The sequence below is a fragment of the Molossus molossus genome, unplaced genomic scaffold, assembly GCF_014108415.1.
Source record: "Molossus molossus isolate mMolMol1 unplaced genomic scaffold, mMolMol1.p scaffold_m16_p_13, whole genome shotgun sequence".
NCBI lineage: Eukaryota > Metazoa > Chordata > Mammalia > Chiroptera > Molossidae > Molossus > Molossus molossus.
In genome coordinates this window covers 22,017,429-22,044,823 of record NW_023425348.1, presented here as the reverse complement: position 1 = coordinate 22,044,823, position 27,395 = coordinate 22,017,429, and the positions used below count along the sequence as shown (strand labels likewise).

The window sequence follows — 27,395 nt, the reverse complement described above, 5'->3', positions numbered from 1 at the left end:
ATAAAAGCTGATTCTAAAGGGAATTTTTACTCAGTATAGAAAGAGAAATCAAAACAAATTACTGGAGTTTTAGAGATTCAGGTCTCTTTCTTCTGAGACCTCCTTAAACAATTTACTAGAATTCATTATAAACAAATATTTTCTAAATTCAGCCTGACTCTCACTGCCCTCCCACAGCACTCACAAGGACTCATGCAAGTAAGAATGTTAGGTTTAATAAGCTTATGCTTAATAAACATCATGATAAATTATGTGATATTAAATCACTAGCTTAACAGGTGAACAAGGAACAAGAATCCTACAAACTCAACTTTGAGAGCATATGGAGAGGTCAGCATTAGGGACTGCTTCAGGTGGGCAGTCAAAGGCAGCCTCTGAGCAGGATGCCTGGGAATCTTTATCCAGGGCTTACAAGTAAGAGGGCATTAAAGATAAACTTCTTAATATGGGATACACTCAGTCAAGTACTGCTTGCTGGCCAAATCCTGCAATTCAGGAGAGACATAGAAAAAAAAGAAGAAGAAATGAGGAAATGAAAGGAAATTGGAACATGTGGTGGGAGGGCAGGAGAGGGGTATAAAAAATAAGTAGAAGGAAAAAACATCACTGAGGGAGAGAGAAGTGTTTCACCATCTGTTTTGCGTGTACTTGCTGTATATCAGGCTCTTGGTGTGCAGTGAACGTAAGACTAGGAAGAAGCTGAGGGAGTGAGCCCATTGGAACAGGCCATCACATTAAGGGTAATTCTGTCTGCTTCCTAAGTTTATAGTTTAGAAAAATGACACACAGAGGTCACTGTCCTGTCAGAGATGCTTGCCAAGCACAGACAGGTCCAGGAGCCCAATTTCTTTGATGAAAATATCAGTGATTTTTTTTCCTCCTCTATGATTGCTTTACAAAGAACTAGCAACATCAAAAAATAAAAGCAAAGATAATTCAAGACTCATCTCAAATCAATAATAAAGAAATAATAAATAAATACTGAATGCATAAAGGTTTTCTTTGCCAGAGGTAATTTTTCCTCTCTTAGCAGGTCCGGAGCATCTGCCGGCATGTCTTACAACATTTATCTTACTCTGTCTGGGGTTTTTTCTATCCTCACCTCTCTCATCCCACAGGCATACACAAGGGAGTTACACAGTGTTCTACATGCACCCAAACCTATACGTGCAAATATGCCCATAAACACAGACATCCCCAAGCACACTCACAAGCTCCCAGAGAAGCAGCTGTGCTAAATCATAACTAAGTTATCCATAGTGCTTTACACCTAGGGATTTCCTAAAAATTATTTTTTGGGGGAAATTAGCTCCAGGGCTGCATGGGGCTCTAGCACTGGAATTCACCAGGCCTCAGCTAGTGCACCGTTTGTCAATAAGTGAGAGCCCCATCCAAGCTCATGGTTTCAAATGCCATCTCTGGATGATGGCGCTTCCTGACTAGAACTCATCTTGACCTTCCTTCCCTTGTTGCATTATCTGGTTAGATCCTTTCTTCTGAACATCTTTTTTGCTAACAAATTACTCCTAAAAAGAAAGTCATCAGCTTTCCTACTGTAACTGTATTCTTTTCTTTCATTAACATCACCCAACCCCCTCAAGCTAAAGGGTGATGTTATTATTGAGGGGTCCCATACCCTTATCCTCAGCGTTCCTCTTATATGCTAAGTTTAATTCCTTTATGATTTTTTCCAATTAGGGTCTTTTCTCTTGTTTTATTGCTGTTATTTAAGTTCGGGCCATTATCACTATTACCTTGCATTATTGAAATATTGTAACTGATGTACTGGTCTCTGCTCCAATTCTCGTATCTAGATCTCAGCAAAATATCAGTCCCTTATTCTAAAGCTGCGTGGCTCCAGATTACTTACAGATTACAGTTTGAATGTCTTACTCTGATGATCAAGACTCTATTTTTGGGACTCCATTTCCAAATTTACCTAGTATCATTTCCTTTCACATATCAATGTGCCAGAAAAATGGATTTTTCTATTTCTGGTTGTTTCCCATCTCTCTTTGTTCCTACCATTCCATTTACCATTTACTTTCTCTTCTATCTTTTCCCCACTTATACAAATGTAAGGATTACTTCTCATAATCCCCTCGACTGCACATATGACGTTAAGGATATCTCGTTCACAGCACTCATGACTTTCTATCTTGCATTACAATTATTTTGATATATAGCTCTTTTCCCATCCTTGAGTGTACTGTATGTTGCTTCTTTCTTTAAGAATACACTTGCCGAGCCCTGGTCTGTGTGACTCAGTTGGTTGAGCATTGTCCTGAGCATTGAAAGGTCACTGGTTTGATTCCAGGTGAGGGCACATACCCATGTTGTCAGTTCTATCCTTGGTGCATGCAGGAGGCAACTGATCAATGCTTCTTTCTGTGTGTGTCTATCTCTCTCTAAAGCCAATACAAACATATTTTTTTAAAAAAAGGATATACTTGTCGAGTGACTGAGAGCACAGTCTATAGATGATTTATCTTTGTAATGTCCACAATGGCTAGCAAAATGCTTGCATATTATATATTTCAATAAATATATATTAACTTAATAAATAAGTGTTCACTTACTTGGCAATGATAAAGCTCTTGTACTATATATATATATATTAATCAACAATTATTTGCCACAGGAAATGCTTGTAGTTATTTATTTCCTTTGGACTATAATCAGTACCTAAACTACCAGTGTTAATTAACACTTAAATAATTATTATTTTAAAGAGTACTGAACATACATGCAGTCCAATCCTTGAGGAAAGTCATCATAAAGACTGAGTTTAAATGTATTTTGCTTTTTTCAATGCATCAAAAATTTAACATTCATCAAACAGACGTTAACAACCAAAGTACAGTGCTTTTCAATGTAACCATCCCCAGGGTTGAAAAGAAATCGTGACATTAATTTTATGCTTAAAGACTTATTCTTCATTTTCCAGGTGTGATGGGAGAATATGAGCCAAAAATTGAGGTCCATTTTCCCTTTACAGTTACAGCCGCTAAGGGAACAACTGTTAAGATGGAATGCTTTGCACTTGGCAAGTAAGTACATATTCTTCCATAATTAGACACAATTGTTTATTAAAATGTGACATAGCTTATTTTTGAAACACTTATTTTCTAACTTTCATTTTCCCAGCAGCTCCTTGGTGGGACGAAGTAACCAATTATAATGATCTTTCTAGTCATTTCTGTGAACTACAATGTATATAAATTTGTTATTATAACATAGAGGAAACTTCTTTAAATAAAAAAAGAGCCTACATCTCCACTAAGGTGTCTTAAAATTTCAGTATTATTCCTAAACTTTGATTCAGCAATGACATAAATAAAGAGGATAAAAGAATAAGATGCTATCTGTTCCTCACAAATAGAGCTTAGATTTTGATAAGATATAATCAGGCAACAGTATAAAAATCATGAAGGCAATAATTGCCATGAGCCAATTGCTTATTTCAGTACCTCCTGAAATAATGATAACATGATAGCACCAGCTGTCAATATCACAACATGTAATGAATCCCCAAATCAGAAAGATGATTTATACCACATAATGCCTGCTATACTTAATGATTCTATTTCGGAGAGTTTAAGTCCCATGATATATAATTACTTGTCAATGATGTTTACAATGTGAGTTTCTGGCGTAGAGGCAGGAGTGGAATTTTGATTGTATTTGATTAGAGTATTATGATTTATTTAAAGAGTGTGGGGTTTTTTGTTGTTGTTGTTGTTTTCTTTTTTTAGGGTGATAAGCCCTCAGGGTTCTTCTAACTCTATAATTACAATTTGCATAACTGCATCTCTATCAGTTACTAATCATTTAACTTGAGCTGCAAAGAGCTACTATCACAGTGTAACTATAAAGTACTTGGAGATCAAACATGCTGTACAAATGTGCTTAAAGTAGTTTTAGCCAATGAGTGAGGGAAATATTAGCAACTATGAGAAATTTAGCTAGGAAAAGGAGGTTTCAGGCACGAACATAGTAAACACTATGTTTTCTACTATCATTAAAATAATATATATGTGTAATTCTACTTAAATCTAAGTAGAAGCAGGATCATAATAAACTAAAAGCAAAATAAATTGTGGTGTGGTCATTCTTTTAAGTAAAAGATGCCTATAAATAGAAATATATTTTGAGAACTTGATATTCATCAAGGAGGTATTTGGGCAGATATCTGAGGAAGTCTTCTAAACACAAAGATGTTAGTTAAATGAACATGGTTAAATAACACTTTAAAAGTCTTATTTTTGACCATTTGTCCCTGTTGTGGTATCAAGTATGCCTGAAAATGTCCAGAGTAAGCAGCTTACTCTGACAAATACAAAATTAATATATTTTGGTTTGATGCCAAGGGTTTACTATATCCTGCAGTTAAATAATTCTTAAATGCTTGTATTTGCACTAAAGCCACAAACAGAGGAAGGTCACATTGTAAAACACATTAGAGAACTGGATTTATAGAGAAAAAAACCAATATGGGATATTTCCCCAGGGAAGGCTTATTTAATAAGCTAGATATGTTTGCTTTTGGAAGTTGTGAAATATGCTTAGTAAATTGATCATTAAAGTCCCTTTCATTCTAGGTAGGATTCAACACTCATGTTATGTTACTTTAATACTTTGTTTTCTTCAACTTCTCCACTCCTTTACTACTCCCTCTCCCCATACCAACCCAAATAAACAAGTAAAAGGGAAGATAGCCCTGGCCAGGTGGTTCACTTGATTGGAGCATCCTCCCATACACCAAAAGGTTGTGGTTTCGATTCCCAGTCACGGCACATACCCAGGTTGCCAGTCAGCTCCCTGGTCGGAGCACTTAACGGGAGGCAACCAATCGATGGATGTTTCTCATATTGACGTTTCTCTCTCATTCAGTCCCTTTTTCTCTCTCTAAAAATCAATACAAAACATATCCTTGGGTGAGGATTAAGAAAAGGGAAGAGGAAGACACACAGCCAGTCAAGGTCTCTCTTGTCCATTTGATATCTTTTCTGTGAAGTATCACAATTATGAAATTTCAAAAATGTTATGAAGAGGTATACCTCTTCATAAAGACTAATCTACCATTCTGATAAAAGTAAACAAGGTGAAGAATGGCTTTTTGCATACGGTAACCCCTTCAGGGCACATCATCATGTGAGTCCATCATCATGCATTCCCGCATGATCACAGCAGTTTTGAATGAGTACCTGAGTATCTGCTGAGTTCCCACAGCTCACCTGGGCCGCTTCCCACTTTAGCAAGTATGTGATTCTCTGGTGGACTTTGTCTGTCCAAGAAGTTTATTATTTGTTACTAAAAAGCAATCAGGACTTGGCCACTCAGGCTGGTTTTCCTGCTCAGTCTTTCCACAGGGAGTGTTTCAACCAAGTGTTCTTCATAGAGTTTTCTAACCAAACTCTGGCTTGGAGCAGAACAAGCTCTTTTCTCTCCTGGCTTTTGTACTTACTGTTCCCTCTTGGACACTCTTTCCTGTTCTTTCCACACTGGCTCCTACTCATCCTCTGGCCTCCACTTAAATCTCACCTTCTCAAGAGACCATCTATGATTATTTTATCTAACTCACCCACTATTCTCCATCGAAGTACTTGTATTTTTTTTTCTTCATAACCCTTAATAGTTTTAAATTATTTACTTTTGTGATTCTCTATTTAAATTTTTTTTCTTGGTATCAGTCAGTTTTCAGCTGGAAACTGGATCCAACTCAGATGGTTCAAAAGACTTTAGGAAAGGAACAGGTGAAAGGTCTGTGAGCGGGACGAAGAGGACTGGGAAAGAGACCGAGGATGGCACGAAGTCATTCTCACCCTTACGCCAGAATGAGCAAGGGAAGGAGACAGTGTCTCCAGAACCAGGGACAGCAGAAGATATGAGGGGGCAGGGGCCACGCCCCAGGAAGGAGCGTAGTCGCTGCAGTCATGAAGGGACACGCAAAGAGAACACAGCTGAGGAAGGGACCAGGATCCATATCTTGACTTCATTTTCCACATGCCTTCTGTTCTCCTCCCGTGGCTCTTATGGCTGAAATCAACCAGACCCCACAAAGCAAGGCCCAGCGTGTGGGGGAGGAGGAAAATAAACTCAAATACCATGTCTGTTTAATCCGACAAATGCTGTATTACTGACAGATATTAAATAATAAATAATAGATTATGCGTAAAGCATTCTGACAAATGACCCACACCCACTGCACACCTCTGTCTCTTGCCCTCCCATCTTTTCCTATTTATTCTAAATTTACACTTAGATTCTTATTAGTACCTTTTCTTGACAAGTCCTGCCTCACTCTAGCAATTTCTTTTTTAGACCTACATTTTCTCCTTCTCCTTTGATTTTCTTCTCAAAGCTGATTATCGTGTTCTAGTTGTACTTAATGTTTAACAAAAACAATTCAAAAAACTTCTCTTTATCTTTAGACCTTTAGGACAGGTTTATTTATTTGATTTGAAGGATGGGATAAGGTTAAAAATGAGAGGGCCCTGGCCAGTTTGGCTCAGACTTCGGACCAAACGGTTGGAGGTTCGAGTCTCAGTCAAGGGCACGTACCTGGGTTGCAGTTTCGATCCCTGGCCCTGGTTGAGGTAGTGCGGGAGGTAACCAATCAATGTGTCTCTCTCACATCGGTGTTTCTTTCTCTCCCTCTCCTCCTCCCTCTCTTCCACTCTATCTAAAAATCAATGGAGAAATATCCTTGGGTGAGGATTTAAAAAATTAAATTAAAAATGATTGAGATTCATTATATTTAAATACTAGGATGAAGGACAGAGTGAAAGTTTATATCACAGGGAGTGATGTTTAATGCAACATTGGCTTGAAGGACAAACAAGCAGAAGACCATAAACACAGACACTCGCTGTCTCCATTTGCTTCCTCCTAATCTTGAGGCAATCCAGCTTTTCTACTAGAGATCACCATTCTAATCCTGTTATTCATGGAATCAAATGCCTTCCTAGGTACAGGTCCTCTCTCAGGGAAAAGTAATGCATTCATTAATGCAAGGAAGTCAAAAAATGAGAAGTGGGCTTTGAATAGCTCACCTGGTAAATGTATATGAGCTGAAGTATCTTCAAAGAACCTAAATCTGAAATAAATCTGGAGGTTTTGAAAACCATCTATGTGCCAGGCAATGTCGTAGCTCCCATGGATTCCCATAGTCCTTGTTCTCCAAGAGAGGCCGTTCCATCTATAGACACTTTCTGGATGAAGCACCACCACCTGGAGTTCAGTCTGGGTCATCATATCAGGGGCAGCACACACCCTGACCAGGGTGTCCTCCCCAGTCAACCTGTATTTCTAGAGAGATTTACTGCCCATCTTTTTTGTTCCAAATTTAACTGAGACTAAATGACAATAAAGGCAGATTTTCTTACTCTTGAATTTTGCCTACCCAGGCCAAACTGAGAAATGTCTTTTTATTGTTAGAGTCACACTTTTAAACTGTCAGAATACTGTTTCTCTGTGCACAAACCACATTTTTACTCCTCTTGAGAAGGACATTTACTTCTATGGAATCTGTCCCCAGGGGTGTTCAACACTTGTAAGTTAGAGAATGTAAATTGACGCCACCATAGTTGCACACGTAATTTAAGAATATGGAAGCCAATACAATTTCTGTATTCTTAAAGAAAAACAGCAGAAGCCACATGATTTGATGTCACTGAATTTTGCTATTTATTAATATCACACAGGTTCACCCACCTGCCTAATCTGATAAGTAAAAAAATCAAAAGGAAAGCTACAAGTTACCAGTTTTCTTCCAAATAAACTTCTACTTAAATCTTAGCTTACCAAAAATCAAATGCTTTCCCTAGAGACTGCTGCAGTAGAATACAACAGAAGTATATTAGTTGTACTCTGGAAATCTCTCTGAAAATAGATTCATACACTATTGAGCACAGAACGCATGCATGACATGACTGGCATGCTACATTTGGTATTGGTCAATTCTGCAAAGGTATCATTTCCCCTCAAAAATGGGAGATGCTTAAAGAGGATCCGTAGGGAAACAAAGGTGTTTACAGGCTTGAAAAATACAGTAAAGTGTTAAAAAATAAATAAAAATTAAAGGGGGAGCATTCATTCCTTTGGAAAGAAAAGGCTGTTTTGGACATATGGGTTATTATCAAGAGATTGCTCACAAGCTGTTCTCTAGTTTCAACACGATACGGAGGGGTTGGAATTCCACCGGGATGGATGAAAGTAGCAGAATTAGATGGGGTGCAGTGCAGAAGTTCTTGACGAAAAAAGTTGTTGGAGGAAAACTAGCTTGTCAGCAGAGGCAATAGAAGCTCTTTCCCCACACGGCTGTAAGAATATAACAGTATCAATTTGTCTTCTAATAATTTAGAGGGGATGTTTTCTGAACAGAGAGAAATGGTCTGGGTCAGGGTTGGAAATGGAAATTTAAAAATTCTTTTTTGCTGACCGCTCACTCATCTACCCACTCAGGCTGAAAATTAAGAGTAGAAGGCTAGAGTCAAGCCGACTTAATTAACTGTCTTTTGGCAACCACATTATTGCATAACATTTTTAAATGTTAAAATGGTGGCATATGCAGGGAATAGAAGTGCCCTTTTTGCTCAACATTCAGCCCAGAGACTTTAGTTAAGGAACAAAGGGTTGTCTTTGATATTTCCCAAGTCTACTTTTAAACCCTGAACACAGTACTCTTAAAAGGAAATGAGAGAAAAGAGGCCAAAGGACAAATGCAAGTGCAGAATTCCTTAGGCTGCAGGGATGGGGAATGACCGGCCCCGAAAGGCCCTTGAAATCACTACTAACTAACATCATAAGCCTCACCAAATGAGCCTGACCAAATATAGCAGGCTAATTTTTAGGTTGCTAATTTTGTATGGCCTTAAATGATGTTACAAATATCCAAATGACCCTTGGCAGAAATAAAGTTCCCCTGCAGGCTTAGGGTCCTAACATATTTCAGTTTGATGACTCTCTCTATATATTGTAGGTAATTGAATGTTGGTGATATTTTCAACTGGTTGTGCTCAGTTTTTTAGTCTAGTCAGTATAAGCCATTTATTCACTAGGTAGGAGAGAAAAATGAGAATGTTCAAGTATGGAGTTAGTAACTGCAGGGAGAGCCACTCCCTTCTTTGGCGCTAAGATGAAAGGCTTCTAATTACTAAAAATTAGAAGCTCAGAGGTACCCCTCTTGGAACCCAGGCCTCTGAGGAGCAAGCACCAGACAGCCGGGTTTCTGAGGTGGGATTAATGAGAAGCTTGTCCTACAAGCGTTGGAAAACCAAACAGGATTCCTTTGCTGCCTTGGGAAGGGCTTGCTGCTCAGGTGCAACTCAGGTGAACTCACGCAGGCCTGAAGCAGACAGGGAACAGAGTGCACCCCTTTCCTCTAGCCTTGCGGTCTCCCTCTGGCGCCCCTCTTGGTAGTGCTTCTGTGGCCTTCTCACTGTTCCCTCAGTCTAAAATGCAATAGGTCCTCAAATAATTTTTTGTTTAACGTAGTGTTGGTACAATGTTTGTGACGAAAAACATCAATTCCCAACTTGGGCCACTGTCTGTATGGAGTTTGGACGTTCTCCCCATGTTTATGTGGGTTTCTGCAGGGAATCGGGTTCCCTCCCACACCAAAGCTGTGCTGGAGAAGTGAATTCCGTGTCTCCGCTGTCCCACCTGACTGAGTGGGGTGTGTGAGCACCCCTGCAGGGGAAGGACATTCTGTCCAGGGTGGGTTCCCACCTTCAGCTGCCCAGATGGGCTCTGGCCTGGCCACCTACGACCCTAAACTGGAATAAGTGGGTTGGAAAATTATTTTCTTACTTGGTTTCATTAATCTTTCCTAAATGTATGTATAGCTTACATTTATTTCAATGTCAATATTTAGAAGTTTGGTGACGTTTTTGTGACCAGAGTATGTGGTAGAAACTTAACTCTTATTTATATTGATTAACCTTTGGTAAAATTGGTTTTGTTATAGTCGTATTGCTTAAGGTTGCCAATTCCAAGAACCTATGGACAATGTCAAGTGAGGACTTATTGTATCTTTTCTCACAATCTTATTCAGTCTTCAAGGGGTAGGTCAAATGCCACCCCTCTGTTAAATCTTCTCTGCTTTTCATGAGATCCAATCTCTTACCTTTAGAACTAATGACCATCCACCATCATTTTACTGTTTAGCCTGTCCCATTGGTCTATTGTGTGTATCTGTCTTCATTATTATAATACATTTTTGGATCCTAAATTATTTTTATGGGCAGCAGGTGCTGAATATGTACGGTGTCCCAAAACAATGTATACAAAACTTTGAATAATTATAAAGCCAGTGTTTATTAAAATGCATTTTATTTTCAAAATATAATAGAATCTACAAACACCCTGGACACCCTATATTTACTGAATTGAAGTCAAGCATCAGAAATGTGGTCATTCTTTTGTAACAGGAGGTATGTTATTGCCTTGGTTTGGTCAGACAGAAATCTTTAGATGCCTTTCATATGTCTTGGCCCTGAAAATTCTGACCTCATTAAATTAGCTACAGATTTCTGGCAGGTTTCATTTTATCACGTGACCTTTTGCAGATGCCCAGAAAGATCACTAGATATGTCACATAGCCACCACCAACAAAGAAGTAAAGTTTGGTCACTGATGCTTAAATGACCTCGTGCACAAGGGCAAACTTGGGGTTATTCTGTAATAAAATTTAAAAAGCCATAAGCTATAAAGCAATAGTATCTACTATGACAATCCTGCAAGCTAATAGTGTTGCAGGCAGGTTTTTTTTTTTTTTTTTAACTTTACATGTTCCTTATCTTGCTTTTGCAGCCATTAACACACAATCAGATCAGCTGTGCTCAAAAGGCCTTGAACTAGTTACTGTAATAATTATGTGAGTGACCTTTCCAGACTCATCTGAAACCTGGTGGTAAAGGAGGGTGGGGAGGCGGGAAGAGCTCGTTCGATTTCCTGCCCTTTTCAGTTTCTTCTTATCTCTGTTTCAGATTGCTTTTACAAACCTTCTTTTGTTGCCCTCCATCAAATGCCTATTAGGGAACTGAGACATTAAGTAATTTTTTTTCCTTTTTTTGTATGTTTATTGCAAGTAAGAAAGTACCAGTTGTCGATTCATAAAGTCATTTTTTTGCTGTGGTGTATGTTTTCTTTTCCTCAGTCCTCAGCCAAGCTGTCTCAAATGGCTGCTCAGTGTCCCACTGTAACTGTGAGAATGACAGCTATTCCTCGGAGAGTTCCCACGGTCTGCAGCTGGCAAACGTTCCTGAAAGAGCCTGCTCTTTAGTTACAGACTGATGATTTATTAATACCATTGTGAACTGCCGGTCACGAAGGCTGCAGGAATTAAAAATAGACTTTTTGTGATCTTTGTCAATCAAACCAAAATCAAATTACTTAAATGTTAAATTGATAGAAGATATGGGGATAGAAGTTAGTCACTGGGTCTAGGAATCAATAAATGTTTAGCTATCACAGGAAAGCAGTACACGATGGAGTAAGAAAAGTTACCCTTGTGAGCTATTGGTTGCGACAGTATCTTGAAATCAAAGATGCAGCCTCCTTTCGGGTGGTACCCAAAGGAGACGGGTGCTGCAAGAACCTTCAAGATCACAAGGCCCAATATCAATTTGCAGATGGGAAACTGAGACTCCACGGGGAAGGGCTGGACAAAGGCATGTGGCCTTGCTGGCCAGGCTAATGGTTGGATGCCTCTTCATTTGATGTTGTTTATGTTTTCAGTATTCTTCTATAGTGTCACCTATGGAAGGGGGTGTTTTTTATTTCTTTATTTTTGCACTCAGAGAAACAGAACCAATAATTCACATAATTTTTTGCATTTGGAGTTACACTTAACTGACACCATTTGTCTCACTTGTCCAGGGCTGTCTTAGGACCACTTAACCCGCCTCATCAGAAAAATCACATACTTGCAAAGGCCTCATAGCCAGTAAGCTGCAGAGGCAGAACCAGGTCTCCTGATTCTAAACAAACGCTCTTCTCAACTTATCATAGCACTTTTCAGTTGCTAAGAGTAATTTCCACTTTATCAAAGCAAGAAAGCATTTATTTTTTGATGTACTAAGTATCTCAGTGATGGAAAATAAAGGATATGAATATGCAGGACAGACACCAAGGGCATAAAGCAAGAGATAATAAAAATGACTGAGATTTTTACTTGGATCAGTTGAGACTTATCCAAAAGCGTTATTTTGGTTGACTATCCCTGGAATTTTAGAATAGAATAACCTCTTCCACTGGACATTGAGGATCAGAAACTGGTCAGCTGCTAACTTTCATGAAGAGGATATAAGGAAACAGTACATCCATCAGGAGTTTCTAACTTATATCCCATCCCCCACACTAAAAAATAATTCATCAGATACATAACCTTGATACCGAGTGAGTCTTTGGTAGAGCAAAAGTACAAGAAAATTTAACCAAAATATTGTCAAATATCTCCATGTACTTAAAGCTGAACTTCTTTTTCAGACTGGATGGTTTCCATCTCTCACTCAAATTCTAACCACATCTCTGACATGATTTCTCAATGGATTAGAAACAAGAATAAATTTAGGCAAAAGGGGGTGTGAAGAGATAAACCAAAGAATGTATACACATATGTGCATAAACAACAGACATAAACAATAATGAGGGAAAGGCAGGAGGGATGTGGGAGTGGGGAGGAGGGGGACAAGTGGGAAAATTAGGGAACATTTGCAATACTTTCAACAATAAAGATAAAAATAAATGGATTAAAAATAAATAAATAAAAGTCTTAAAGTTCAAAAACATTTTTAGGCAAATTATTTGTCCTTCTGACCTTAGTTTCCTTATTTTGAACACTTCCAGTCTTGGGCTTCTATGTTTTATGTAATCAATCATCCACAAATTCCCACTGATTTTTCTACTAAAAGTTTAAATTTAGTGCAAATGACTCTTCTAAAGGCGATTGAATAACTGTTTTAGAGCTTTTAAAGTTTATTTATGTAACAGAGAACATGTTGGAGCCTCTTTATTTGAGGTCTCATTCTGCCTAATATGTTTAAGACAACACAATTGTTAAAGCTATCACAGTACACAGACTCTATAATGTGGTATGTGTCTTACTGATTCATTGTTCTATGAATTAAGCCTTCTTATCACATGTTTATTCTTGTTATATTGCTATTGTTTGAGCTAGGAAGCATCAAATCTTGTCCACTAAAAAAAAAAAAAAAAAAAAAAAGATGAGTTTAGAATGTTACAGTATTTTCAGATACCATTCTTAGAATAATTTGATGCTAAATTGGAATTTAGGTAACCAGCTCTGCATGACATTAGTATTGAATTCATTTTAAAAATTTGCATTTTCATTTTGATAACTGGAAATTTAAATGCCATGATCATGTATGACTTACTAATATGATGTGTCTTCCTTGACATCTTCCTCTCCTTCAATAGCCAAATACCCCACTTCAAACCTTGGGCATCATCCTTGACCACCCTCAGTCCTTCAGTCCCAATCTGTCAGCCACTTAAAAATCCCTCAAATCCACTTCTTTCTATTTATTTTTTTTTTCTTTATTGGTTTTAGAGAGAGGGAGAGAGAGAGAGAGAAACATCGATGAGAGAGAACATCTATTGGCCACCTCCTGCATGACTCCCACTGGGGATCGGGCCCACTACCTGGGCATGTCACCTCGAACTGGTGACCTCTTGGTGCATGGGTCAACGCTCAGCCACTGAGCCACACGGGCTGGGCCACTTCTTTCTTTTTATTCTATCTGCCACAATCATAGTTAAAGCCTATTACAGTTTAATTAGTTTCTCTCTCTCATTTTTTCTGCAAATAAGACTAGAGCTAACCTTTTAAAAAATCACCACATTGGTGTTCCACCAGCTTTGGGAATTTCTCTGAGTGCTGCTTTCTATCAAGCTCTGCTACAGGCACTTTATTGGTTCAGTCTTCCACAGTTCGTAGACTGTTTGTTACTCCTGGTTTTCATATCACTCCCTGTCTCATTCAGCCTAATACTTCTTTTGCACTTTTAATTTGATTGTTGATTCCAGATTCACCTCTTAATGTCATCTACTTGAGATTCTTCAAACTGTTGTTCCATAGCTGAGGATCCAGACTGGTTCTTGGAACTCCAACTCAGATACAGCTCCCACACACTCACCTCTCCCTACATCATAGGATTTCACTGTCCTTGGAGGTGACCACTGAGGCAGCCACTCAAATATACACTCTTAAATTATATTTCACTTTTTCTTCCTTTCATTTTATCTGTTTAATCACCATAAGTGTCTCTTAAATTTATTCCCGCTTAGTTGATGCAAAGTGAACTTTAATTGATTGAATTAAATCATTCAGCAACATAGCAGGCATGTATGCCCAAGGGGAAGCAGATATAAACTAACATCCTAAAGAATTCTAAGCCTTAGACCACATATACATAGGCATTTAGATTGTGAAGTTAAAAGCTAAGTGCCTGGGTTAGGCTACACCTCAGTGGATGGCTTTACCTTGATGGTGTCTGTTTCCTATATGTCCAGATTTCAGAAACACAATTGTTACAGTTGCTATATGAGCTTTAGCATGATTGAGTTGCCCGACCAAAGCCACTGTGATGAATCCGTTTTTCTTTTATTAATTGCACATTTAAGTTGGTGGTTTCCTTTGGGTTTTGGGGGAGACACTTTAACCTCAGTAGTCACATATTTAGACATCATATTCTGTGGCCTGATGTCAGAAATATTTCTATGAATACCTAACCCCATCAATTCTAGTATAAGTCTCATTCTTTCCAATTCAGAATTTATCCTGAAAATGAAAGGATGCCTCATATCTGCACATCTTTTAAACTTTTTTTCCTAAAATATTTGATACAGGAGAAAACTTTCCCTTATATCTCCGATGACTCTGACACCCAGGACACAGAAGACCACATATAAAGTTTATTTGTTTAACACTCTCATGTTCTTATCAAATGAGTACCAAGAGACATAATTTTATAGTTGCCTTTGGAATATTTCTCAGGGCATCATAAAACTTGAAAAGAGAAGATGAGATGGAGGGAGGATGAAATCACAGGGAAAAGGCTGTTAATTAAATTTTATTTTTCAAAACTACCTCCTCTGCCTTTACCTTAAAGGTAACATTCATTAGCTTTTAGTTAGCCTTGCAATAATATTTATTGTAAAATAAATTACTGTGAAGTTAAAACATTGCGACTTCATATTCTTCAGTTCCATGTTTTGAATCTTGTAGTACTTTTGAAATATGCAATTAATAAAATGTATCTCATGCACAATATATAAAATCAAAGTATTTCTAAATTATCTTATAGCTCATGCACTGCTGCCTTAGATAAATCATTTTATATTTCTCCATTCTATCTAAGCATTTTCTATTTCATATTGCAGTGAAATAGAGGGTTTTATTTGTTTTAGAATTGATACTTTGTATTCATTGTCCCTGGCTGTATTCATTGTCCCTGGCTTGATTTTCAGTGGTAGAGCCACATGTACATGGTAGGATTTGCTGCAATTAGATTTAAGGTTTTTCCTGTACAAGTGAAACATGTGTGTATGTACATATATGTATATGAATTAATGTTAAATCCCCAGAAAGAATATTTCCAATATTTTCAAGAGAAGAAAATATTAAGACACAGGCTAAACATCTTTCATCCTGTTTTTCTTATTCTTTGTTTTATTTGCAATGTAATATAACAGCACTTACCTATTGTTCCTGTCACTGTTTCTGTTGGTAGCTATTTGATGCAGAATAGTTTCCATGTCAGATCTTCATAATAATATTTTTCACTGTGAAGAATAACTTTAGTTGATAGCCCACAGATACAAAAATGATATTCAGTGGGGACATGTGTCAGCAGCTGTTTTATAGTACAGAAGGCAAATGATAAGTACTTTTCGTCATTTCTATTCCCTACTTTTCTTTTCTTTTGGGGATCAAATCAATCTGGTTACAACGTTTAGAATGTCTTATTTATGGCCATTGCTCAAAGGAAGGTACGTTATTAAATCAGGTCACATTTTTATACATCCCTACAGAGAAATGTAGCCTTCTCAACATTTCTGAAAGAAGAACACTCATCAGTGTTTCCTACACAGACACAAGGGGAACAACATCTTCCTGTCTCCACTTTCATGTAACTGCCTTACAGTTAGCCACATTCTATGGAAAAAAGATATGATATATCCAAAGCACACATTTTAAAAAAAATTAACATCTATGAAATCCTGATGTGTTTTACAATGATGGTGTGTCGCTGTTTAATTAGCAATGTTTTCTTTCTTACTGATTCTTACAACAATGTGTGTCATACATTCAGAGATATTTTGGATGCAATGAATGAGAGCAATCAAGGCTCAAGTGGTATGGATACTAAACCCTAGCGTAGTTTTCAAGTCAATGAGAACCCACGTGACTTATATGCAGTTTAATTTTTAAAATCTGAGTTAATAAACAATTATCTCCCCTATAGCATTGGGAAAGTATTAGAAAAATGGTTGTTGACTACATATTTTTATCTTATTGAGGAGGTTGAAATACAAAGAAAGCTAGTCCATAAGATTCCCTCTGCTCATTGTCTTCATCATGTCTTAGTCTCTAGGTTTTTTGACTGTATGTCACAAATAACAGAAAATAGAAGAAACATAGTGATATCTAAAAAGATTATGCAGAAGATGTTTACCCCATCAGGTTCTTGTTCTGACTTCATTTTGGAATTAAAGGAGTAAAATGGAAAGAATAAATATTCTAGTGTATTTTCAGTGACTTAAATGTGTAGAGAAAATAATTTATTGTCAGAAGTCCTATTAGGTAAATTAGCTGTACTGCTGAAGTAGTCTTTCAGGCTGCTTCTTAAAAACTTTACTGAGGTATAATTGGCATGCAATGAAATGTTTAAAGTATGCCATGTGTTGCATTTTAATGTATGTATACCTTCATGGAATCATCACATAGGCACATAGTGAATATATCCAGTACCCATAAACATTTATGCACGTACACTTTTAAAAACATGTTTTTATTGATTTTATAGAGAGAGGGGAAAGGAGAGAGAGATAGTAACATTGATGTGAGAGAGAAACATCATCGCTTGCCTCCTACACACCCCCTACTGAGGATCAAGCCCACAACCTGGGCATGTGCCCCGATTGGGAATCAAACCAGGACTTCTCAGTTCATGGAATGATGCTCAATCCACTGAACCATACCAGCCCAGCTGCATGTACATTTTTAATCTTCCCATTCTTCCCATATGCATTTCCAACCCCAGGAAACCATTGGTCTCATCTGTTTTGTTACTATAAATTAATTTGCATTTTTTAGAGTTCTGTATAACGTGAATCATACAATATGCACTCCTTTTTTTTTTGGTCTAGCTTTTTTCACTCAATAATTATATTGAGATTTGTACAAGTTGGTTGGATGTGTCAATAGTTCTATTCCTTTATGTTGCTGAGTAGTGGTCCATTCCATGTCTATATGATAATATGTTTATATATTTACCTGTTGATGGACACTTGGGTTGCTTCCAAGTTTTGTCTGTTACAAATAAAACTTCTGTGAACATTTATTTAATGTTCTCTACTATTTCTATTATATGTGTTCCTTTTGTGTCAGTTTCATTTGATTTATGTTTTTTCTCCTCATATAAGTTGTATATTTATCATTCTTTGCATACCACGCAATTTTTTTTCTTTAGTGATTTTTAGAGAGAGGAAGGAAGAAAGTATATTGCATTACATTAGGAAGAGAGAAATAGAAACATCAATGAGAGAGAACATCGATTGGCCACGTCCTGCATGTCCCCCACTGGGGATCAGGCCCACAACCTGGGCATGTGTCCTAACTGGGAATGGAACCGGCGACCGTTTGGTGCCTGGGTCGATGATCAAACACTGAGTCACACAGGCCAGACATACCTGGAAATTTTTTAATTGGTGCCAGGTATTTGAATTTTACATTGTTGGATGCTGGTTATTTTTATATTCTTGACCTATGTTCTGAGATGTGATTAAGTTATGTGGAAACAATTATACCTGATTATGTCTTTCTTTTATGTGTTTTTTTTTTTTTTAATCTTTATTTATTTATTTTTTAACAAAGTTTTTCTTTTTTTATTAATTAATTTTTGTTGCAGATGTTTCTCCTTTTACCCACTGATTCCCCCTCCCCCTCCTTCCCTGCCCTTTCCCCAGTTTGTTGTCCATGTTCACTGTTCATGCATATACGTTCTATGGTTTATCTCTCCCCCACCACCGCCCCCTTCATGGGATTTCCAGTCTGTACCCCACTTCCATGTCTCTGGGACTACTCCATTCCTCAGACTGTTATGTTCATTATATTCCACAAATAAGTAAGATCATATGAAACTTGTCTTTCTCTGTTTGGTTTGTTTCACTTAGGATGATACTTTCCAGGTCCCTCCATGTAGTTTCAAAGGATACGAGATTTTTCTTTCTTACCGCTGCATAGTACTCCATTGTGTATATGTACCACTGCTTTTTTATCCATTCGTCTACTGATGGATACTTGGGCTGTTTCCAGATCTTAGCTATTGTAAATAGTGCTGCCACAAACATGGGGGTACATATATTCTTTCTGATTGGTGTTTCAGGCTTCTTAGGGTATATTCCTAGAAGTGGGATCACTGGGTCAAATGGAAGTTCAATTTTTAATTTTTTGAGATAACACCATATTGTTTTCCATAGTGGCTGCACCAGTCTGCATTCCCACCAGCAGTGCACTAGAGTCCCCTTTTCTCCACACACTCGCCAACACTTGTTGTTTGATGATTTGTTGATGGCGGCCATTCTGACAGGTGTGAGGTGATACCTCATTGCTGTCTTAATTTGCATCTCTATGATGATTAGTGATAATGAGCATTTCTTCATATGTTTCTTAGCCATTTGTATGTCCTGTTTGGAGAGGTGTCTATTTAGTTCCTCTGCCCATTTTTTAATTGGATTCTTGGTCTTCCTTTTGTGGAGTTGTATGAGCACTCCATATGTTGGAAATTAACCCCTTATCTGATATATCATTGGCAATTATGCTCTCCCATACAGTGGGTAGCCTTTCCATTTTGATGATTGTATCTTTCGCTGTGCAGAAGCTTTTGAGTTTGATATAGTCCCATGTGTTCATTTTCTCCATTGTTTCTATTGCCTTAGGTGATATGTCAGTAAAAATTCTGCTGCGTATGATGTCTGAAATTTTGTTGCCTACAGTCTCTTCTAGGATTTTTATGGATTCATGAGTCACATTTAAGTCTTTTATCCATTTTGAGTTTATTCTTCTGTAGGGTGTAAGTTGATGGTCTAGTTTCATTTTTCTGCAAGTAGCTGTCCAATTTTCCCAACACCATTTATTAAAGAGGATGTTCTTACTCCATTGTATGCTCTTGCCACCTTTGTCAAATATTAATTGAGCATATTGCCTTGGGTCCATTTCTGGGTTCTCTGTTCTGTTCCACTGGTCTATATGCCTGTTCTTGTGCCAGTACCAGGCTGTTTTGATTACAGTGGCTTTGTAGTATAACCTGAAATCTGGTAATGTGATCCCTTCAACTTTGTTCTTCCTTTTCAAGATTGCTGTGGCTATTTGAGGCCTTTTTTGGTTCCATATGAACTTTTGAAATAATTGTTCTAATTCTGTGAAGTATGCCGTTGGTATTTTGATGGGGATTGCATTGAATCTATAGATTGCTTTGGGAAATATGGACATTTTACTGATGTTAATTCTCCCAATCCAGGAACAAGGAATGTACTTCCACTTTTTTATATCTTCCTCTATTTCTTTTTTCAATGACCTGTAGTTTTCTGCGAATAGGTCCTTTATTTTTTTGGTTAAGTTTATTCCTAGATATCTTAATTTTTTTGCCGCAATGGTAAATGGGATTTTTTGCTTAGTTTCTCTTTCTGTGAGTTCATCATTGGTGTATAAGAATGCCATGGATTTCTTGACATTAATTTTGTATCCTGCTACTTTGCCAAATTCATTTATTAAGTCTAGTAAACTTCTGATGGAGTCTTTGGGGTTTTCTATGTATAGTATCATGTCATCCGCAAATAATGACAATTTCCCTTCCTCTTTTCCAATTTTGATCCTTTTATATTTTCTTCCTGTCTGATTGCTGTGGCTGACTTCCAGTACTATGTTAAATAAGAGTGGTGAAGGTGGGCATCCTTCCCTTGTTCCTTTTCTTAAGGGAAATGCTTTTAGTTTTTGCCCATTGAGTATGATGTTGGCTGTAGGTCTTTCATATATGGCCTTTATTATTTCTAGATATGATCCTTCTATTCCCACACTGCTGAGCGTTTTTATCAGAAATGGATGCAGGATTTTCTTGAAGGCTTTTTTGGCATCTATTGATATGATCATGTGGTTTTTATTTTTCATTTTATTTATGTGGTGTATCACATTTATTGATTTGCGAATATTGTACCAGCCTTGTATCCCTGGGATGAATCAATCCCACTTCGTCATGGTGGATAATTTTTTTAGTGTAATGCTGGATCCGATTTGCTAGTATTTTGTTCAGGATTTTGGCATCTATGTTCATCAGGGTTATTGGCCTGTAGTTTTCTTTCTTTGTATTGTCTTTTTCTGGTTTTGGAATTAGAATTATGCTGGCTTCATAAAACGAGTTTGGAAGTCATCCTTCTTCTTGAATTTTTTGAGGAGAATGGGTATTAGTTCTTCTTTAAATGTTCGGTAAAACTCCCCTGTGAAGCCATCTGGGCCTGGGCTTTTGTTTGCTGGGAGAGTCTTGATTACATCTTTAATTTCTTCTGTTGTTATTGGTCTGTTCAAGTTTTCTATCTCTTCCTGGTCCAGTTTTGCGAGACTATGTGTTTCTAGAAATTTGTCCATTTCACTTAGATTGTCGAATTTCTTGCCATATAATTGTTCGTAGTAGTTGTTAACGATCTTTTGTATTTCTGTGGTGTCAGTTGTTACCTCTCCTCTATCATTTCTGATTTTGTGTATTTGGGTTATCTCTGTTTCTTGGTGAGTCTAGCTAAGGGTCAATCAATCTTGTTTGTCTTTTCGAAAAACCAGCTCTTTGTTTTATTGATCCTTTGAATTGTTTTTTTTGGTCTCTATGTCATTTATTTCTGCTCGATCCTTACTATTTCCTTCCTTCTACTTATTCTGGGGTTTTCTTTTTGTTTGCTCTCTTACTTCTTTAAGTTGTGAGGTTAGATAGTCTATTAGAGATTTTTCTTGTTTTTTGAGGTAGGCCTGTAGTGCTATGAACTTCCCTCTCAGAACTGCTTTCGCTGCATACCATAGATTTTGTGTTGTTGTGTCTTCATTTTCATTGGTTTCCAGGAAGTTTTTGAGTTCTTCCTTGATCTCCTTGGTGACCCATTCATTGTTTAATAACATGCTATTTAGCTTCCATGTGTTCAAAGGTCTTTGTATGTTCTTGTTGCAGTTGATTTCTAGTTTCATGCCATTGTGATCTGAGAAGATGCTTGATATGATTTCAGTCTTCTTGAACTTGTAGAGACTTAGTTTGTGCCCTAACATGTGGTCTATCTTTGAGAATGTCCCATGTGCACTTCAGAAGAATGTGAATTCTGTACTTTTGGGGTGTAATTCTCTGTAGATATCTATTAAATCCATTTGGTCTAGTGCTTCATTTAGAGTCTCTGTTTCCTTGCTAATTTTTTGTTTAGAGGATCTATCCAGTGATGTCAGCGAGGTGTTGAAGTCCCCTGCTATGATTGTATTGCTATGGATTTCTCCTTTGAAGTCCTCCAGAAGATTTTAAATATATTTTGGTGCTCCTATATTGGGTGCATATATGTTTATCAAGGTTATATCTTCCTGTTGGATAGATCCTTTCAATATTATGTAGTGGCCTTCTTTGTCTCTAGTTATGGCCTTCATTCTGAAATCTATTTTATCAGATATGAGTATTGCTACCCCAGCTTTTATTTCTTTCCGTTTGCTTGGAAGATTTTTTTCCATCCCTTCACTTTCAATCTATGTGAGTCTTTTGTTTTGAGGTGGGTCTCTTGTAAACAACATATAGATGAGTCATGCTTTCTTATCCAATCAGCTACTCTGTGTCTTTTTATGGGAGCATTCAATCCATTTACATTTAAGGTGATTATTGATATGTACTTATTTGTTGCCATTTTTGTTTAGTGTGGTTCTATTTTTCTTCCCATTTCTCCTGGTAATTACAGCAGTCTTTTTAACATTTCTTGCAGTGCTGGTTTGGTGCTAATGTATTCCCTTAGCCATTTTTTGTCTGGGAAGCTTTTTATTTGACCTTCTATTTTGAATGATAGCCTTGCTGGGTAGAGTAGTCTTGGATTCAGACCTTGTTTTTCATGACCTTGATTACTTCATGCCATTCCCTTCTGGCCTGTAGTGTTTCTTGTGAGTAGACAGCTGAGAGCCTTATGGGGTTTCCTTTGTAGGTAACCTGTTGCTTATCTCTTGCTGCTTTTAGGATTCTCTCTTTGTCTTAATTTTTTGGCAGTTTGATTACTATTTGTCTTGGTGTAGGCTTGTTTGGGTTCTTCTTACTTGGGACTCTCTATGCTTCTTGAACTTGAATGCCTTCTTCCTTCACCAAATTAGGGAAGTTTTCTGTCACTATTTCTTTGAGTATATTCTCTAACCCTTGCTCATTTTCTTCTATTTCAGGGATTCCTATGATGCAAATATTATTCCGTTTCCAGTTGTCCCACAGTTCTCTTAAGCTGTCTTCCTGTTTTTTTTAATCGTTTTTTCCTTTTGGTTTTCTGATTGGTTGATTTTTTCTACCCTGTCTTCTAATTCAGTGATCCGGTCCTCACCTTACCCTACTATGCTTTTTAGAACTTCCAATGTGTTTCTCATTTCTGATATGTCATTCTTCATTTCTTCTTGTTGATTTTTAATTTCCAACTGGTTGATTTTCAACATTTCTATGTCTTTACTCATGGTGCTCATATCCTTACACATACTGTTGAGCTTCCTCAACATCATGGCTCTAAATTCTAGTTCTGTTAACTTGCTTAACTGCACCTCATTTATCTAATCTTTTGTAGAGGTCTCTTGTTCTTTCATTTGCCTTTTGTTTCTGTTTTTCACCATTTTGGCTATCACAGTGGGCTTTGGAGTCTGCCAAATTTTCCCTGTGGGTGTTGGTGTTCTGCTGTTTGTGGCTCCCTCTCCTGGGTTTGGATGAGCCAGGGAGGACCCACTTTGAACACCACGTCAAGTTTTAGCTTTTCTGGTTAGTGTTGCTAGCCCAGGGAATGGTAGTTATCCTCTAGCTTTTTTTGCCTGGAGGCTATTAGTAGAGGTCACCTGAAGTCCCTTGGTTTCTGAGTTGCCTGAAAAACTTCCTCAGGTGCTCAGTGTAAGAGGATTTCCTGAGGGTGGGGCAGCTGCTGGTTGTTAATGGGCCTCAATTAGCATTTCAATGGCCACCAGGTGGGGTTGAATCTCTGAGGGAGGGGCCTCCGCTTCTCCCCAGGGCCCTGGGAAGGAGTAAAATGACCCCAGTCCTGCGTGGCTGTACTCAGCAAAAGCTCTTAGCACCCTTCAAAACCGTAGTGTCCCCACACAGTTCCAGTCCAATCTGCGTTCCCTCTGCCAGAGCCCAAGGTGAGTGGCTGCTGCCAGTTTAGTCTCTGTCCAGACTCTGCCTCGTGGAGCCGCCTGGGACTTTTAACCCAAGGGCACTGCTTCCAGACAAGGGCTGACGCGGCTTTGGCACCAGCCAAGGGTGTTGCACTCAGCAGAAGTCCCAGGACTATACCGCGGTAGCCGGACACTGCCAAGTTGGCAGCAGCTTCCAGCAGAGTCCTCTGGTCCCAGCGAGTCCGTGCAGCACCAGCAGAGGGCTTAGCAGGCAGCAGAGTTTGCAGGACTCAGCCAGGCTTGCAGCCAAGGCGGCAGCAGCCTCCCGCCGAGTCCCCTGGTCACAGCCATTCCGAGCGGCACCAGCCGAGGGCTTAGCAGGCAGCAGAGTTCACAGGACTCAGGCGGGGTCGCAGCCGAGGCGGCAGCAGCAGCTTCCTACCGAGTCCCCTGGTCCCTGTCCAGGCCGCTCTGGACCGTGGGCTCCCGGCCCCCTCTCGCGTCCTCGCAAGCCTACCAGGATTGAGTCAGTATCCCTGGTTATGTGGTCCTCCAAGGTATCTTTCGGTTGCCCCTTCCTGACGATTTGTCTTTATTTTCGTTGTAAATCCAGTTTGGTCCTGGGAGATGGTCTGTGTAGCTCCATTCACTCCGCCGCCATTTTTCAGATCCCCCTTATGTGTTTTTTTAGACAAGACCTGAACAACATTTACTTTAGGTTTAACTGTTTTCCCCACCACTGAGGCAAGACTTTTTAAAATACTCTAGGCAATGGCTCCTGAACTATGAGATTCTCTACCCTGGCTATTACAGTAGGAACTATTTCTGACCTGAGTGAATTCTGACCACTATTTCTTCCAATCCTTTCAGGATGTTCTTTCTCATCTTTAAGTAGTTTTCTCATGCGTATGCTGATGCATACTAAACTAAATACTCAAGGGAGATTTTTTTTGTTGACTTCTAACATTCTCTCTTTATGCAGTTTGCCTCTTTCTAGTGCTATGAACTCTAGCCACCATACCGAGCCCAGACTCCCACGTCTGTCTCCTCATCTCTGGAAGACAGCTGGGATTTTCCGGAGTCTCCCTCCCTATACTGTAGCTTGGAAACTTTGTCCAAGGAATAAGCTGAGACAGTTGTAAGGGCTCAGCATACTTATTTAACTAATTTTAGGGATCATTGTCCTTTGAAAAGCCTTATGTCCAATATTTTAAGATTAATTTCTTTCAAATCTTTTATCTAGTTTTTAGCTGTTTTTTCCTCAGCTAGTTTTAGTCGCTCAGTAAGAAGTAACTATCTTTAACCAAGAAGGTAAAAATAAATCAATCTCCATGTGCGATATAACATATTTTCTTTGTCTTTATTAGAAGAAGGTATGCCCAAACTCTGGCAATAGAAAAGTCATAAGATTGTCCTTCGACAAAATCATTCCTCAGAGAATTTAAAACAGGAAAGTAAAATTTAAAAATAATTTTCTAATTTAATATATAATCCTCAAAAAATTTCTGTCAAATTAAATTCACAGGAACCTGTAACTCTTCTGTAGTTGAAAAGGTGTATTTTTCAGTGTTAATTGGCAGGATAAGAACCAATGCTTGGTAGTTTGAGATATCTAATTTCAAATAGCAATTCAATCAGTTATCAGATGTATACATCAGATAAGGTACCCTCTTTGAATCTCATTTTCAAAACTGGTGTAGACATACCAATACCTACCTTACAAAATTACTCTTAGATTTAACGAAGAGACTCAGCATGTAAAGGGATATCAATTACACTTGGATCCCTGCTTTCACCCTCCTTCTCTGGAATATTGTGTCACATTGTTTATAAAACACTTGTCTTTGCTCTAATCTTCTGTGTTTTCTGAAATACACTCCAAAACACAGTTCTCTTCTCAAGCTTTTCCTAACCCAGGAATACCAGCCTTTTACAAACTTCATTTTCTCTGCTACCATTCAGCTTTTAGTGGTTTCAACTGAAAATAGATCATAGAAAATTCACTCTCTGGCTTTCTGCTAATGAAACATGTCGCCAAGTGCCTCCATAATGCAAAGAAACTCTGAACCATGAAACAATTTCTATGTATATTAAACATTAGAACATTTTTGTCTGTTTTTATCTTTCCAAAACATTCTTTCAAGTCAAAACCTTCCTTTTTATCCCCATGAGCTGATTTTACATATTCAGCCAAAGTGACATTTTGCTCTGGCTGTGGTTAATATTTAAAATATTTGATATGATTTGTTTCACCATCAAATTTTACATACCAATATTAGAAAATGCCAAGAGGTCATAATATTTGAAAAATGTAAATACTGAGTGAAGTTTTTAAGAAAAAATACATATATACAAAATAGATAAATACTGCTGCATCATTAGTTGTAATTGTTTAATAACCATTGCTATAAGACTCCTGGGATCTGGATATAAATAACAAAAACAGTGGTCAAACAACATGCTTGAGCCATATTCTGGTTTTATTTACCGTGTGGGTTAAAAATGCAAGTGCAATACAAATATCAATGCAACTCAAGAAAAGCAAATTCAAGCCTCTGAAAGGCAAATCTGAACCCGTTTCCCCATAACTGAAATAGACTATGGAGGAATCTACCCCTTTTATAAAATGAGTAATGGGCTATAAGTGTCTCTTGGCTTTTTAAAAAATTTTATTTTAAGTTTTTTACTTGAAAATTGTTCTAATAGATAATGTAAATTTGTAATGTATAAAAACTGGAAATAGCCTTGGCTGGTTTGGCTCAGCAGTTGGAGCATCGGCCTGCGGACCAGAGAGTCCCGGGTTTGGTTCCTGCTAGGGGCACGTACCAAAAAAAAAAGGGAATAAATCTTAACAGCCCGTTTACTCTATCATTACAACAAAATAATGGCTAATATTGTCTATTAATAAATTAAGCAATATCTGCTTGTGTCCTCTATTACAATAATAGAGCACTAAGGCTTATTCTATGCTTTACTAGAATGGAAATTCATTTAGAACACTGTACTCCCTAAATACAAACTAAATAAGTGTAAACCCTAACAAACTGTGCCGTGTTCTGAACTAGTGTGCTATGCTTCGGACTCATACTATCGGTGTGGATACAGAGGAATCAAATTCATCTGTACCAATATAATCAAATAGTCCTATTTCATGGCCTTTTGCAGCGTCCACCTAATGGTAAAGAATGTGACTGTAATAGAGAATAGAATTTACTATCCTCAAAGTAGGAGAAAGCCATAGCTTTCTCATTAGCATGGAATATCACTAGCATGGCATCTTAACCACCTGAGCGATTAAACTGTGCCATAGATTTATATAATCTGTGCACAAATACTACACTTATGCCATATATTCTGTATGCCTCATTGTCCTCTTCTCCCCATCTCTCCCTGACACATAGCCTAAGCCACCAAAGAGATAATATACGTAAATATGTATATTTAACATGTGTAAGACTAATAGCATCAGCATCGTCTTTCTTTTCTTTCTAGTTAGAGAATTGCTAAATTTCTTTGTCAGTTTACTTACCTCTAAAACAGAAAAATAAACATACTTTTGAGGCTTCTGTGAAAATTAAATGATATATCATATAAAAATCTGATAACAAAGTAAAAAGTCAGTTAACAATAACTATATAGTTTTATATTCCAAGAATCATAGGTGAATCAAGAGCCAGGAAAAAGACACTTCCCAAACACAATCTTTTCACAAATTAATACCTAGAGAGAAATTAAATAACTGCCAAGAGTTGCCCATAAAATCACAAAGCTAGGTCTAGAATCCTCG

General features: G+C 37.8%; 1 protein-coding gene across 1 annotated transcript in view; it reads left to right on the top strand.

The window, feature by feature from the left end:
* CNTN5 (contactin 5) overlaps positions 1 to 27,395 on the top strand; it is a 900,389-nt gene that overhangs the window by 575,901 nt on the left and 297,093 nt on the right. Inside the window, exon 10 of the mRNA XM_036258335.1 lies at positions 2,948 to 3,050. Coding sequence (XP_036114228.1) covers positions 2,948 to 3,050 — 103 coding nt within the window. The remainder of the gene's footprint in view (positions 1 to 2,947; positions 3,051 to 27,395) is intronic.